Source organism: Pan troglodytes, chromosome 1, assembly GCF_028858775.2.
Source record: "Pan troglodytes isolate AG18354 chromosome 1, NHGRI_mPanTro3-v2.0_pri, whole genome shotgun sequence".
NCBI lineage: Eukaryota > Metazoa > Chordata > Mammalia > Primates > Hominidae > Pan > Pan troglodytes.
The window spans coordinates 107,300,305-107,314,969 of NC_072398.2; the positions used below are offsets into that span (position 1 = coordinate 107,300,305).

General features: G+C 40.4%; 1 protein-coding gene and 1 pseudogene across 1 annotated transcript; one reads left to right on the plus strand and one right to left on the minus strand.

The window, feature by feature from the left end:
• Positions 1-1,812: 1,812 nt before the first annotated feature.
• Positions 1,813-12,961, minus strand: LOC745074 (myomegalin). The gene is given in 6 exon segments (XM_054670156.2): positions 1,813-2,290; positions 2,293-2,330; positions 3,759-3,871; positions 5,171-5,308; positions 8,946-9,037; positions 12,734-12,961. Coding segments are annotated over 5 exon segments (426 nt in total). The 5' UTR covers positions 8,973-9,037; positions 12,734-12,961; the 3' UTR covers positions 1,813-2,180.
• LOC104002006 (insulin-like growth factor 2 mRNA-binding protein 2) lies at positions 11,613-13,327 on the plus strand (annotated as a pseudogene).
• The last annotated feature ends 1,338 nt before the right edge of the window (positions 13,328-14,665 follow it).

Consider the following 14,665-nt stretch of genomic DNA (forward strand, 5'->3'; position numbering starts at 1 on the left):
GGATTATAAAATTTATCAGACTCATGCTCTCTAGTCAGATGCCAAATTATCACACAAAGTTGTTAGACCAGCAAGCTCTCTCCAGACAACACTGTTTGCAAGCCTCATTCCAGCTATCTAGACCAGAAAGTTAGTACCATATTTTAGTCACATTTATGACATTAAGATCAGACTTTTAATTTATCCTGCTATCAATCTACTCTTGCTGCAGGTTGACAGAAGTAGGAGTGATTATTAACATAAACTGTAATCACTATGAGCCATTAGAAACCAAGAATCACCCGGAGCTGAATCTTACTAGCGGACTCAGAAGGCTTCTCTGGTCTGTTAGTAAAATTAAGGAAAGATGTTCCCTAAATGCCTTGTTGTAATGACACAACAAACTAGTCTTTGATGGGTTGACATTTCTATAGCTCCATTACCTTCCTCTTTACTTCTGGAAAGTTACAAAAAATTTTGTGCAAGAAAGGGTCTCTTAAAATTAGAAGACTAAGAAAAGTGGATGGATCAGCCTACACTTCCTATCTCCTTCCTTAAATGACTCCTTTTTCCTCAAAAGCCATTGAAACTGAAATGGCAGATCCATTAAGAGTAAGGCTTATGGCTATCAATCTTTTGCAAATGACTTAATCAGAAGATTCCAGAGTGCTTCCCCAGTAGAACATTTTCTCCCTGTCCACTCTAGTTTGACTGATGCTCTATCTGTTATAGACACAGCTAAAGTTACAGAAACAGATGAAATTTAGAGTGTAATACAAGCCATGTCAACATGTGAAAGAAATAAAGCGTCATGTAAAAAAAAAAGGAAGGAAAAAAATCATTGTGCCCCACTTAGTTTAAAAAGGGTATTCAGTCACATTTATTGTGCTAGAAATCCTCAATCCCTGTTCCCAAATTCCATGTTTAAAGTAACTGAAACCTCAGCTTCTAACCTAGGAAACTTAAAACCAGAGGAAATAAAAACAAATTCATGATGTTGAACCCACAAAGCTGCAAAGCAATCTTGGTTACTTTTCACACTCCTGACATTCGAGACATCAGAAATACAATCTCCAGTGCCCCTCTCCTTATACCTGTCATGTTGCCACAAGAAAGCATTGAGACGATTAAAACTATAAACATACATCTGTAACATTTCTTTTTAAACTATTCAAGCACTTCAAAGCCTGAAGCCTATTACTTATTTTTATATGGAGAAATGTATGCATACTAAATAGTGAAAAACATAGGATCCTATCTAGTGCCACAAATGGAAGAAGCAATACCCTCTTCTGGCTGTAATGAGTTATTTGGTGAAACACTGAATGTAAAGAGAGATACTACATTTGAAATTATCTTTGTAAACAGAGAATTCTGACTCTGGAAGGCCATTCTAGAAGTCATGTTCTGACTAAATAGCATGACCTTGGCTTAAAGAAACGTAAAGGAATCAGTAAAGAACAAATTTTAAGTAGAATTTAACCTGTACCTAATCTAATTTCACTTGTGTACAACAGTCAACTCTGAGACAGTATTGGAGATAAAAGTTGACTATGATCACTTTCATAGTTCTTGCCTCTGTTCTTTAACTTGGCCTTCCCAATACTTGCAGTCTACTATTACAAGACTACTCTCCTGGTTTTGATTACCTTCTGATAAGGATTATATCACTTTTGCGAAGTCATTCTTATAGACTCAATCTCTTTCCCACTCTCTCATCTTAAAACTTGTATTCCTTTGATTTAAAAAATGCTCTCACTCAAAGAGAAGTTGACTGAATGGCAAAAATACTACACACACATGCATTTATGATATGATATGGGACACATGAAATGGATTGTGAAAGTGGGGGAAGAATAAACTTTATTGGCCCACAGAAGGGATGAGGGAATGAGAAGAGCTAGGGATAAGAATGAATGAAAATGGAAAAACTAAAACAGAATGATTTAAAATGTGCAAATACACTTTGCAACCTCCACCATTCAATTTAGGAATTGATATATATGTACAATGAGATCCATGTAGGCTAAAGTGAGTTTCACTTTGTAGTTGATGCTACTTGTACCAGTTCTATCATTAGTAAGTCACCATTTAATTCTGCCAAAGTCAGACAAGGATCTTTCTGGTTAGTGCAAACAAGGTTTTCCATCCTGGGCTGCAGTCTGACCCGCCAGTGCTCAGTAGGCAAGCTTGTGATGAATTCAAACACTTTCCAGTTCCCCACCTCCAATGGCGGCCAGGGTCTCCAGCCTGTTTAAGCGCTCCAAGCTTCTTCCAAGAACTTCTTCTAGCCGACTGCGTAACACCTGAGCCCTTCCAGTTCCACCTGCAGAGTGCGGTCTCTCTCAGAGCTGATTAAACATGCCACATGGAAGGAAAATGGATTAGCTATCAACTGTAGTGAGTCCACATTTGTTTCCAAAGAACCATCAATACCACTTTGAGCCACACGACTTTGTAAAGTAATTGTTCTCCAGGACACAATAAATGAATGTAGTCTTTGTGTGGCATTTGTGTTCACTGTTGATAGATTAGTAAGGACCATTGCTTTTTTTAAAAGCTTACCCCTTATGCTAGATTCTGGGCCAATTTCACATAAAATTTTAGCTCCTAAGACTTATTTCACACCCCTATAGCCCAAACAAGAGAAATTTCATTATTTGACTAAAAGCTTTTGTTTCTGAAAAACTAAAACCCAGGACAAACTAAATATAAACTGGAGCAAGACTGAGCCAAGTAGAACCACTACTGAAGATATTTGTTTTCTCATTTGTTACCAAACTTGACGGTGGGATGGTGTGCTGAAAAGGAATCTGGTTCATAAAAACTAAAGCTCCAGAGGTTCTTTAAAAAGTAACACAATCAACTGGTCCTATCATACCTTTCCTCTGCCTTCATTTTCCTGGTAGAAAGAAAACATTTTTAAAGCCCAACAATAAATTACAAGAAACTGAATAGCAAATAATAATAATAATAATAATTGAAAAAGAGGAAAAGGGGCTAGTAGGGGAGGCAAAATGAGAAAAAAAAAATGAAGAGTATAGAAAATGATCCAGAGAGGTATCATATATGTGACCACAAATCAAGAGGTAGAAGAAAATGTATTCATCATGATAGTTATCGGTGGTCCCAGGATGATATTAGCCATCCCAATTAATATATTTTCTTTGATGATATTAAATGAATATCAGAGCCCATTATAGCCTTACTTTTTTTTTTTTTTTTTTTTTTTTGAGACAGAGTCTTTCTCTGTCACCCAGAATGGAGTGCAGTGGTGCGATCTCGGCTCACTGCAACCTCTGCCTCCCAGGTTCAAGTGAGTCTCCTGCCTCAGCCTCCCGAGTAGCTGGGACTACAGGTGTGCACTACCTCACCCAGCTAATTTTTCTATTTTTAGTAGAGACAGGGTATAGCCTTATGTTTGTAATAGAACAGCCTTTAACAGGACATGGATCACAGAAAAGAAATGAACATACATTGAGTGCTTAGTATATACAAGGCATTGTTTTAGACACCAAAGATGTCTTCTTATTTAATCTCTGCAATAGCTGTATGAAACAGGCGCTATTCCCGACTTAAGATTTTGACACTGAGGCTCAGAGCAATCCATAAAACAAATGACAAAGTGGGTGGCCCTGGTAATTGTCCCTGTTTTTTCTCCCCTCTTCAGTATCATAAGCATCTGCACTTAATGAAGAATAAAAGGCATAAAAAGAATACAATAGTAAAAGAAATAAAAATTTCAATAAAGAATAAAAGAAAAACAGCCACTCTCTTACCTCTCTGGATGGGCATGGAACTTCACCAGACTGCTATAGAGCTGTCTCTCTGCTTGTAAGGCCTCATTGAGCTGACTCCGTTCATCTACTAGTCCTTCTAGCATCAGCAGCAACTGAGAAAAGAAGAGAGAGGAAGCAATACGCAAATGGCACAGTGAGACATGAAACCACAGTTAATCCTGAGAAACAAGAAAATGCATTAGCATGTACTATGACTTAAAAAGCCCACTATCTTAGTACTTAAGCTTTTGATACTATTTTATGGTTTTCGAATCAGTGTCATATTATCTTTTTTTTAATCTTTAAAACCTGTAAGGTGGAATTCAAACATGGGAGCAAAAAGAAGAAAAAGGAGAGAAGCTAGAAGCACAGGAAAGCAGCCAAGAGAAAAGAGTAAGAGGGAAACAGGACAGGCAAGAGGGAAATGTATATAATAGGACTTACTAGTATTCTTCATTCATTCAATTAATATTTACTGAGCACCTTCTATGGGACAGACCCTGTTCTAGGTTCTAGGGGGAAGCTTACTATCTAGGGGAGGAAAAAGACATTCATTAATCATAGATGCGTGTCATTGTGAGTGTAATAAGTGCTATAAAGATAATGAGCTATGATAATGTATAACCAGAGTTGTTTAAGGTAGAGTTAAAAGCCAGAATGGAGTGGGGTGAGTAGTTAGTGAGAGAGATGAGTCTTTTGGAAAAGTCTGGCATTGAAGAAAAGTTAAACGGGGCTGTAGCTACAAAGAAATTTGGGGCAAATGTAGGGGTTTCTTTCTCTTTCTTTTTTTTTTGACTGGGAGAGATTTGAACATGGTTAAATGCAGATAAAAGAGAAAGATTCAGTTGAGAGGGAGGTGACTTAGGTATGAGTGTGAGGGATAACTATTGGTATGTGTCCAAAAGAACTGCTGCTCTTTTCAGAACTACAAATGTCAGAAAGGGGCATCTATAGCTGCTACCGACCAAAGTAAGAAACGTCAGAGCACAGTTTCTCTATGAAATACCATCAACTAACCCTCCACAAATAGCTGAGATTGACAGCTTTACCATGGTTTATTTCACAGTAGAAAAATTTAGTTTGAGCCAGGCATGGTGGTGTGCACCTGCAGCTCCAGCTACTCAGGAGGCTGAGGCAGAAAGATTCCTTGAGCCCCAGAGTTTGAGGCTGCAGTAAGCTATGATCGTACCACTGCACTCCAGCCTGGGTGACACAGTGAGACCGTGTCTCAATGTGGTGACTCATGCCTGTATGTAATTCCAGCACTTTGAGGGGCTGAGGAGGACAGCTCACTTGCAGTCAGGAGTTCAAGACTAGCCTGATCAACATGGTGAAACTCCATCTCTACTAAAAAAAAAAAAGAATACAAAAAAAGTAAATAAATAAATAAGGTTTATATTCCAATAACTTACCTGTTGTCTTTGGTTTCCTGAAATTTCTTGACCCTGGGATTCTACTGAAGCAACTTTTTCCCAAAGAAGTAAGACTTCCTGGGTCAGGCGTTTCATAGCTCTTATGTCTTCAGGATCAACCAGTTGCATTTGCAGGTCCTAGAAGTCAAAAAATAAGTGTGGATGTGAAAATAGTAATAAAAGGATTATTCAGCAGAGGGGAGCATGGGAACAAATGTTCTTGAAATATTCTGCCTATACTTTCAAGTGGGATATTGATAATCACTGGCCAAGGGATTCGATGTGTGCAAATATTGTCTGAAGAGGCCCTACAAGTATTCTGAGCTGTGAACATTTCCAGTGGTCTTTAAAAAGTTTTGAAAGACCTTTATGAGATCTTTCCATATCAGCAGCCTGCACCTGTGGCTCTTCCTCCTGCACAGCCATCATGGACTGTAGAGCAGAAAGTTCCATCTGTGAAAAGAGGAAACAATGTCTGCCATGTTTACATTTTAACACTGAGGCAAATGCTTTTGCATATCTATCACTATCAGCCAGTAATGGAAAAGAAAACGAGAACATGAATAGGGCTCTACAGCATCAAATCAATAATCCATGCAGTATGGTAACAAAGGATGTTTTATGGGAAGATGTCATAGTCGTTCTTAATGATGTCTTCCACTTTAGCTGGCACTGTAAAACACATCAAATTCATTTAACAAGCTTATTATGATACTGAAAAAGAATGGTCACCATTAGCAGAAGCAAGAAGAGATGAAGTTTTTATGTATTTCACCTAACAAATGAAAACAATGATAGCATTAGGATATCTCCATTTTGCAACTCTTAATGAATTAATGGATAAGGCATCAAACAGCAACAGCTGCTAACATCATGAGAGATCACCAAACATTACATGCCTCCTGATGGAAGAACACGCCACCACCTATGAAGAAATATTGCCAAAAGCTGGCACTACATGCCCTAAACTTTCAGTGTTCTCACCAGAAAATGACAAGTACTTGGTTATGACAAAGTTCATTAAAAATCATGATAATAGGCAGGGCGCGGTGGCTCATGCCTGTAATGCCAGCACTTTGGGAGACTGAGGTGGGCAGATCACGAGGTCAGGAGTTCGAGACCAGCCTGACCAACATGGCGAAACCCATCTCTACTAAAAATACAAAAATTAGCCAGGTGTGTTGGTGTGTGTCTGTAATCCTAGCTACTCAGGAGGCTGAGGCAAGAGAATCACTTGAACCCGGGAGGCGGAGGTTGCAGTGAGCCAAGATCACGCCACTGCACTCCAGCCTGGCAACAGAGCAAGACTCCGTCTCAAAAAAAAAAAAAAAAAAAATCTTGATAATAACCATAGCTGCTAACATTTACTATGCCCCGGGTGCTCTAATAAATGTTTTGTGTATATTTAATCCTTTTAACAAACCTAGTGATCTGGCTCCTGCCTACTTTTCCTACTTTGATATCTGCCATTTTACTGCTCACTCATGACTCTGTAGGCACACTAGACTTTTTCTGTTCCAGGAACACCAGACTTTCTCTTGACTCGGCCTTTACAACTACTACTCCCTTTGCCTGAAATATCTTTCCCAGGGCTGCCTCCTTTTCATCCTCAGGTCCCAGCTTACATGTCGTCTGCTCAGAGAAGCCTTCTTTGGCCACCCTATTTAAGATGGTCTCCATCCATGTTGCTTTCTACCATTTCCCTCATATCACTTACTATACTCTATAATTATAATGTTTATTTATTGTCTGTATCTCCCCAGGAGAAATTAACTACATACAGCCAGAGACCTTACTGATTTCATTCACTACCTCATCCCCAGCACTAGCCCAAGCTTAGAGAAGGTCCCCATATAGCTAATGAATGAATGAGTGAATCCTCACAAAAATCCTATGAGATAACTACTCTTTGATTTATACATAAGGTGATTTCTTCTACTCTTCAATTTACAGACAAGGTGATTGAGTCTGAGGGAAATTAAGGAGCTTGTTCAAAAATCACAGGGCTGGCTAGTAAGTGGTAAATCCAGAATGTGAACTCAGGGAAGCTGACTCAGAGCCACTAGGTTATAATGTCTTTCCTGTAGATACCACATATCCATACAATCTTTACGGTAAGGACAAATTATTTTAAATAAACCCTTTAAAGGAATTTAGCCATAGCTAAATATCACTCACTCAAAATATCTATTCATAGGCATTACAATTTCATGATCCTGAAAACAGGACAGAATCAAAAAGTAACATTACTCTGGATTTGATAAATGCGACAAAAACAGGAAGAGGATGTAGAAACTAAAATATCTGATATGAATACTCAGATAACGGCTAAGGTAGAACCACAAAAAGGAAGGGAGACTAGGGGATTTTTAAAACTGGTATTTCTTAAATGCCACACATTCTCATATCCTGAAAACTAATTGAGTTGAAAAACATGAGTCTGTTAGTAAGCAGAAATATGGTAATGAAATCAAAAGATAAAATATGATAATTCCATCACAAATAGAAACACAGGTTTTATATTACAGATCTAGCTATGGCAAAAGGTAAAAAAAAAAACTAAGAGCTATTTGGACTAGCTAGCTAAACTGAGTTTAGGAAGCCATGACACTGACTGATCTTCTAAAAGAGATGCCAACATAGTAACAAACAAGCTTTTAGTTTCAGTCTGTAACTCTGCGCTGTGGTCCTAGTATTTCTTCAACATCATAGTTGAATATGCAACTAGCTGTGGAGGAAAGGCAGGGGGAAGGGAATCTCTAAGGTTTAAAGGTCTCTTCTAAAAAAATTGAAGAGAACTCTATGCTAGAGAGAGTTAAAGCATAAGGTGGGAAAAATGTGCTCTAGGAAATGAATCTTCTTAGGAAGTATGTGAAGTCACAAAAGGCTTGAGTTTGAATCATAACTCTGGCATTTATTAGTTACATGACTATTTTCCACTCCCATTTTAAAAGAGAAATCAGTGTTTCAGCTTCTTCGTCTATAATAATTGGGCCGACACCACTTACTTTGTGTAGAGTTGTGAGCATTAGTGCTAATTTAAATACCTAGCACAGTACATTGCACATGAGTACTCAATAAACATTGATTATACTCAAATTTCTCTTGTTTAATGTTTCTAAAACTGATTTCATGGGTCTAATGTCATAACTCTAAGCAGCAATCACACAACACTTCCTTTTTTCACTAGTGCTTTACAATTACTGTTATTATTATTATCTTGGAGGCGGAGTTTTGCTCTTGTTGCCCAGGCTGGAGTGTGATGGCACGATCTCAGCTCACTGCAACCTCCACCTCCCAGGTTCAAGCGATTCTCCTGCCTGAGGCTCCCAAGTAGCTGGGATTACAGGTACCCGCCACTACACCTGGCTAATTTTTGTATTTTTAGTAGAGACGGGGTTTCGTCATATTGGCCAGGCTGGTCTTGAACTCCTGACCTCAAGTGATCCGCCCACCTCGGCCTCCCAAAGTGCTGTGATTACAGGCATGAGCCACTGCACCCGGCCTTTACAATTATTTTATTCCAGTTAGCAATGGGGAGAGAGGGTTACGTTTTTCCAGCACTTAATAAGTTTTAATGGTCCCAATCTAAAAACGGGAGCATCTTTTTGAGATAATGTATATATAAAATAACTTATCTCCAAAAAGAAAAAAGTCATACCTGGCATTTGGACTCAGATATTATACTTGGAGAATTATATGCTTTTAAATATAAACTATTTTGAAAGAAAAAATAATAGGGATTTAGAAATTAAGACTTGACTAGAAAACTCACCTGACTTTCTCTTTCTTTGTTAGCCATGAGTTCAAGTTCCACTTTGGCATTACTCAGTTCTTTTTCCAGCCCTACAACTGTGTCCAAGTCTCCTAAAATGAAAATATAGCACTAGTTTTCATTGCTATTAACATAATGTGATATTTGCTGCCTCCTTTGAGTAATTTATAGAGGACACATTCCAATAATAAGAAAAAAGAAAACATACACAGATTGTTCTTTGTAGCATTATTTATCATAGCAAAATACTGCAATCATCCTAGATGCTATAAAGAAAAGATTGAATAAACTATAGTATATTCACAGATGGCACTATATACTGCTGTAAAAAAAGAATAAGGATGATCTTTATGAACTTTTGTGGACTGATTTTGAGATTCTAAGAATATGTTAAGTAAAACAAGCTATGTGCTTAAGAATACATCTAAGGTAGTAGGTTTTATATTAGGAAAAAGGGGAAATAAGAATATATATATATACATCACATATACACAGATGATTCATTTGCTTATTTTTGCAAAAAGATATACAGGAAGAATAACCCAGAAATGAAACTGATTACCTGAAGGAGATGAGTGGAAACAGGAGAGAAGGGATAGGGAAATATGGGACATCTGAGTATATTGTTTTATATACTGGAGTTTTGAACTGTGTAAATGTTTAATTTTTAAGTGTAAGTCAGCTTGACAATGAATGGGAGAGAAAATGTCTAGAATTGAATACTAATATAAATAAATAAAGCTATATAGCAAATAGATAATGAAACTACCCAGAAGATAATAAAAAAATTAATCCAAATAATTTTTGAACTCACTACTCTAACTGAACACTGTCAGTGCAAAATATCCTAAGGATAAAAAGAATTACAAAAAAATCTTAAATATTACTTAATACATTTATTGTTGATGGTGGTATTTATGTAGCAATTCTGAAACTACCTTTGCATACTATAGTATTCTGCAAATGTGTAAATATTTTGAAACATATTGATGCTATAAGTAACCAGGGCTCTCAAGGAGATACAAATATGAAATGAGGGAAAAAAGAACCTATATTGTTAAATTGGAATTACAGAAATCAGTATCAAGTCTTCATTATGTATACAAATACGCACAAACATACTTAAAAATATTCATTGCTAGCTCTGTTCTCTTAAAAGGTCCTAGAAGCAAAAGGCATTCATGTAGCAATGGACACATCTTGTGTCCAGATCATAGTTTCTGAATGCCATTACCCACCAAAAGGAACCAGGGAGCTCTTCAGGATAATGGCTGATTCTGGGACTGAGGCAGGTAAAGTAAAAGGTAATCACAGAACATCTTATTGTGCCAGAAACTATCAAACTATGCTAAAAAAAAAAAACTGATGGGGATATGGCAAAGGCTCAGAGAAACAGCTTGATGAGGCTCCCACTGACCAAATATGGGTTAATTTGAGCATTAAAGGAAATAATGACCAAAATCAATAATATAATGATTTTTAAAACTCCATATTGATAAAAACAAATGGGGTATAGAGATAAGGAAAGGACAGCTCTTCTTTATAAATAATACCCACAAATAAACAAAGAAGAAATTTTACAAACAGAAAATCATAATTTCTTTTTTTTTTTTTTTTTTTTTTTTTGAGACTGAGTCTTGCTCTGTCCTCCAGGCTGGAGTGCAGTGGGGCAATCTCTCCTCTTTCCAGGTTCAAGCGATTCTCCTGCCTCAGCCTCCTGAGTAGCTGGGATTACAGGCATGCACCATCAAGCCCGACTAATTTTTGTATTTTATAGTAGAGACAGGGTTTCACCATGTTGGCCAGGCTGGTCTCAAACTCCTGAGCTCAAGTGATCTACCCGCCTCAGCCTCCCAAAGTGCTGGGATATAGGCATGAGCCACCGCGCCCAACCCTGAAAATCACTATTTTTAAACTACCAACGTAGTTTAAATTCAGCCAGCAGATCACTTATATACTAAAGGGGAAATAAACCTTTTACAATGGAGAGATTTGGCAGCTACAACCTTAACTAAATGACTAAATTTAATATCACCAAGGATGACACAAACTGATTATCATGCAATGACGTGTGGCACCAAAAAAGATGTCATCCAGGCCATGCGCGGTGGCTCACTCTTGTAATGCCAGCACTTTAGAAGGCTGAGGTAGGTGGATCACTTGAGGCTAGGAGTTCCAGACCAGCCTGGCCAACATGGCAAAACCCTGTCTCTAAGAAAAAATACAAAAAAACTAGCCAGGCATGGTGGCGAATGCCTGTAGTCCCAGCTACTTGGGAGGCTGAGGTGGGAAGATTGCTTGAAACCGAGAGGCAGGCAGGCAGCCAGGCAGGACGGAAGGAAGGAAGGAAGGGAGGGAGGAAGGAAGGAAGGGAGGGAGGAAGGAAGGAAGGAAGGAAGGAAGGAAGGAAGGAAGGAAGGAAGTCACCCACCCATATGGTATTCCTGCCAAAAATGTTTAACTCGAATCTAACCATGAGGAAACAATCACAGCTAAATTGAGGAATATTATCTGGCCTGGATTCTTCAAAATGCCAATCTCAGCCTCTGCCCCCGGGCGGGCCGGGCGGCAGTGGTCGGGGGAGCCAGGCTGAGGGTGGGGGTGGGTGGCCGGCGGGCGGTGGGCGGGGAGGGCAGTGGAGGAGAGGAGGGCAGCGGAGGAGGCGAGGAGCGCCGGGTACCAGGCCGGGGGAGGCGCGGGCTCCCGGGGAAGAGACGGATGATGAACAAGCTTTACATCGGGAACCTGAGCCCTGCGGTCACCGCCGACGACCTCTGGCAGCTCTTTGGGGACAGGAAGCTGCCCCCCACCGGACAGGTCCTGCTCAAGTCCGGCTACGCCTTCGTGGACTACCCCTACAAGAACTGGGCCATCCGCGCCATCGAGACCCTCTCGGGTAAAGTGGAATTGCATGGGAAAATCATGGAAGTTGATTACTCAGTCTCTAAAAAGCTAAGGAGGAGAAAAATTCAGATTCGAAACATCCCTCCTCACCTCCAGTGGGAGGTGTTGGATGGACTTTTGGCTCAATATGGAACAGTGGAGAATGTGGAACAACAAGTCAACACAGACACAGAAACCACTGTTGTCAACGTCACATATGCAACAAGAGAAGAAAATAGACATGGAGAGGCTAAGCGGGCATCAGTTTGAGAACTAGTCCTTCAAGATTTCCTACATCCCGGATGAAGAGGTGAGCTCCCCTTCGCCCCCTCAGCGAGCCCAGCGTGGGGACCACTCTTCCTGGGGAGCAAGGCCACGACCTGGGGGCACTTCTTAGGCCAGACAGATTGATTTCCTGCTGCAGGTCCTGGTCCCCTACAGTTTGCAGTTTGTTGGTGCCATCATCAGAAAGAAGGGCTTGACCATAAAGAACATCACTAAGCAGACCCAGTCCCGGATAGATATCCATAGAAAACAGAACTCTGGAGCTGCAGAGAAGCCTGTCACCATCCATGCCACCCCAGGGGGGACTTCTGAAGCATGCCTCATGATTCTTGAAATCATGCAGAAAGAGGCATATGAGACCAAACTAGCCAAAGAGATTCCTCTGAAAATCTTGGCCCACAATGGCTTGGTTGGAAAAGAAGGCAGAAATTTGAAGAAAATTGAACATGAAACAGGGACCAAGATAGCAATCTCATCTTTGCAGGATTTGAGCATAAATAACCAGGAAAGAATCATCACTGTGAAGGGCACAGTTTGAGGCCTGTGCCAGTGCTGAGATAGAGATTATGAAGAAGCTGCGTGAGACCTTTGAAAATTATATGTTGGCTGTTAATACGCACTCCGGATACTTCTCCAGCTTGTACCCCCATCACCAGGTTGGCCAGTTCCCGCATCATCACTCTTATCCAGAGCAGGAGGTTGTGAATCTCTTCATCCCAACCCAGGCTGTGGGCGCCATTATCGGGAAGAAGGGAGCACACATCAAACAGCTGGTGAGATTCGCCACAGCCTCCATCAAGATCGCCCTTGCGGAAGGCCCAGACGTCAACGAAAGGATGGTCATCATCACCCAGCCACCGGAAGCCCAGTTCAAGGCCCATGGACGGATCTTTGGGAAACTGAAAGAAGAAAACTTCTTTAACCCCAAAGAAGAAGTGAAGCTGGAAGCCCGTATCAGAGTGCCCTCTTCCACAGCTGGCCGGGTGATTGGCAAAGGTGTCAAGACCGTGAATGAACTGCAGAACTTAACCAGTGCAGAAGTCATCGTGCCTCGTGACCAAACGCCAGATGAAAATGAGGAAATGATCGTCAGAATTATTGGACACTTCTTTGCTACCCCAACTGCACAGCACAAGATCAGGGAAACTGTACAACAGGTGAAGCAGCAAGAGCAGAAATACCCTCAGGGAGTCGCCTCACAGCGTAGCAAGTGAGGCTCCCACAGGCACCAGCAAAACAACAGATGAATGGAGCCCTTCCAACACCTGACAGAATGAGACCAAACACAGCCAGCCAGATCGGGAGCAAACCAAAGACCATCTGAGGAATGAGAAGTCTGCGGAGGCTGCCACGGACTCTGAAGAGGCCCTGAGAATTCCAGGGGCCGAGGAGGGTTGGGGAAGGTCAGCCAGGTTTGCCAGAACCACTGGGCCCGCTTCTCACCCCCATCAGGGCTTCTGCAGGCTTCAGCCATCCACTTCACCATCCATGCGGATCTCTCCTTAACTCCCACGACGCTATCCCTTTTAGTTGAACTAGCATAGTGATGCGTTCAAAGCCAAGCAAAATGCACACCCTTTTTTTGTGACAAGTCATCTCTGTGCATGTGTATACATATTAGAAGGGAAAGATGTTAAGATATGTGGCCTGTGGGTTACACAGGGTGCCTGCAGCAGTAATATATTTTAGAAATAATATATCAAATAACTCATCTACAATTTTTAATCAATCATTAATTTTTTTTCTTTTTAAAGAGAAAGCAGGCTTTTCTAGACTTTAAAAGAATAGTCTTTCTTTGGGAGGTCTCACAGTATAGACAGGAGCTTTGAGGCCACCCACACAAAATTCACCCAGAGGGAAATCTCAAAGGAAGGACACTCACAGCAATTCTGGATCACCTGTGCATGTCAACAGAAGGGATACCATCTCCTTGAAGAAGAAACTCTGTCACTCCTCATGCCTGTCTAGCTCTTACATCCATTTCTCTTTGCTTCACAGGTTTTAAACTGGATTTTTGCATACTGCTATATAATTCTCCATCTCTCTCTGTTTATCTCTCCCCTCCCTCCCCTCCCCTTCTTCTTCATCTCCATTCTTTTGAATTCCCTCATCCCTCCATCTCAATCCCGTATCTATGCACCTCACTCCCTCACAGGGAAAGCAGTGCTCTGAGTATCGCATCACACGAAAGGAACAAAAGTGAAACACACAAACCAACCTCAATTTACACTTGGTTACTCAAAAGAACAAGAGTCAATGGTACATGTCCTAGCGTTTTGGAAGAGGAAAACAGGAACCCATCAAACCAACCAATCAACCAAACAAAGAAAAAATTCCACAATGAAAGAAGGTGTTTTGTCTTTTTTGCATTTGGGTGTATAAGCCATCAATATTCAGCAAAATGATTTCTTTCTTTAAAAAAAATGTGGAGGAAAGTAGAAATTTACCAAGGTTGCTGGCCCAGGGCATTAAATTTACAGATTTTTTTAATGGGAAAAACACACAGAAAAAGCTGCCTCAGGTGTTTTTTACCTCAGCACCTTGCTCTTGTG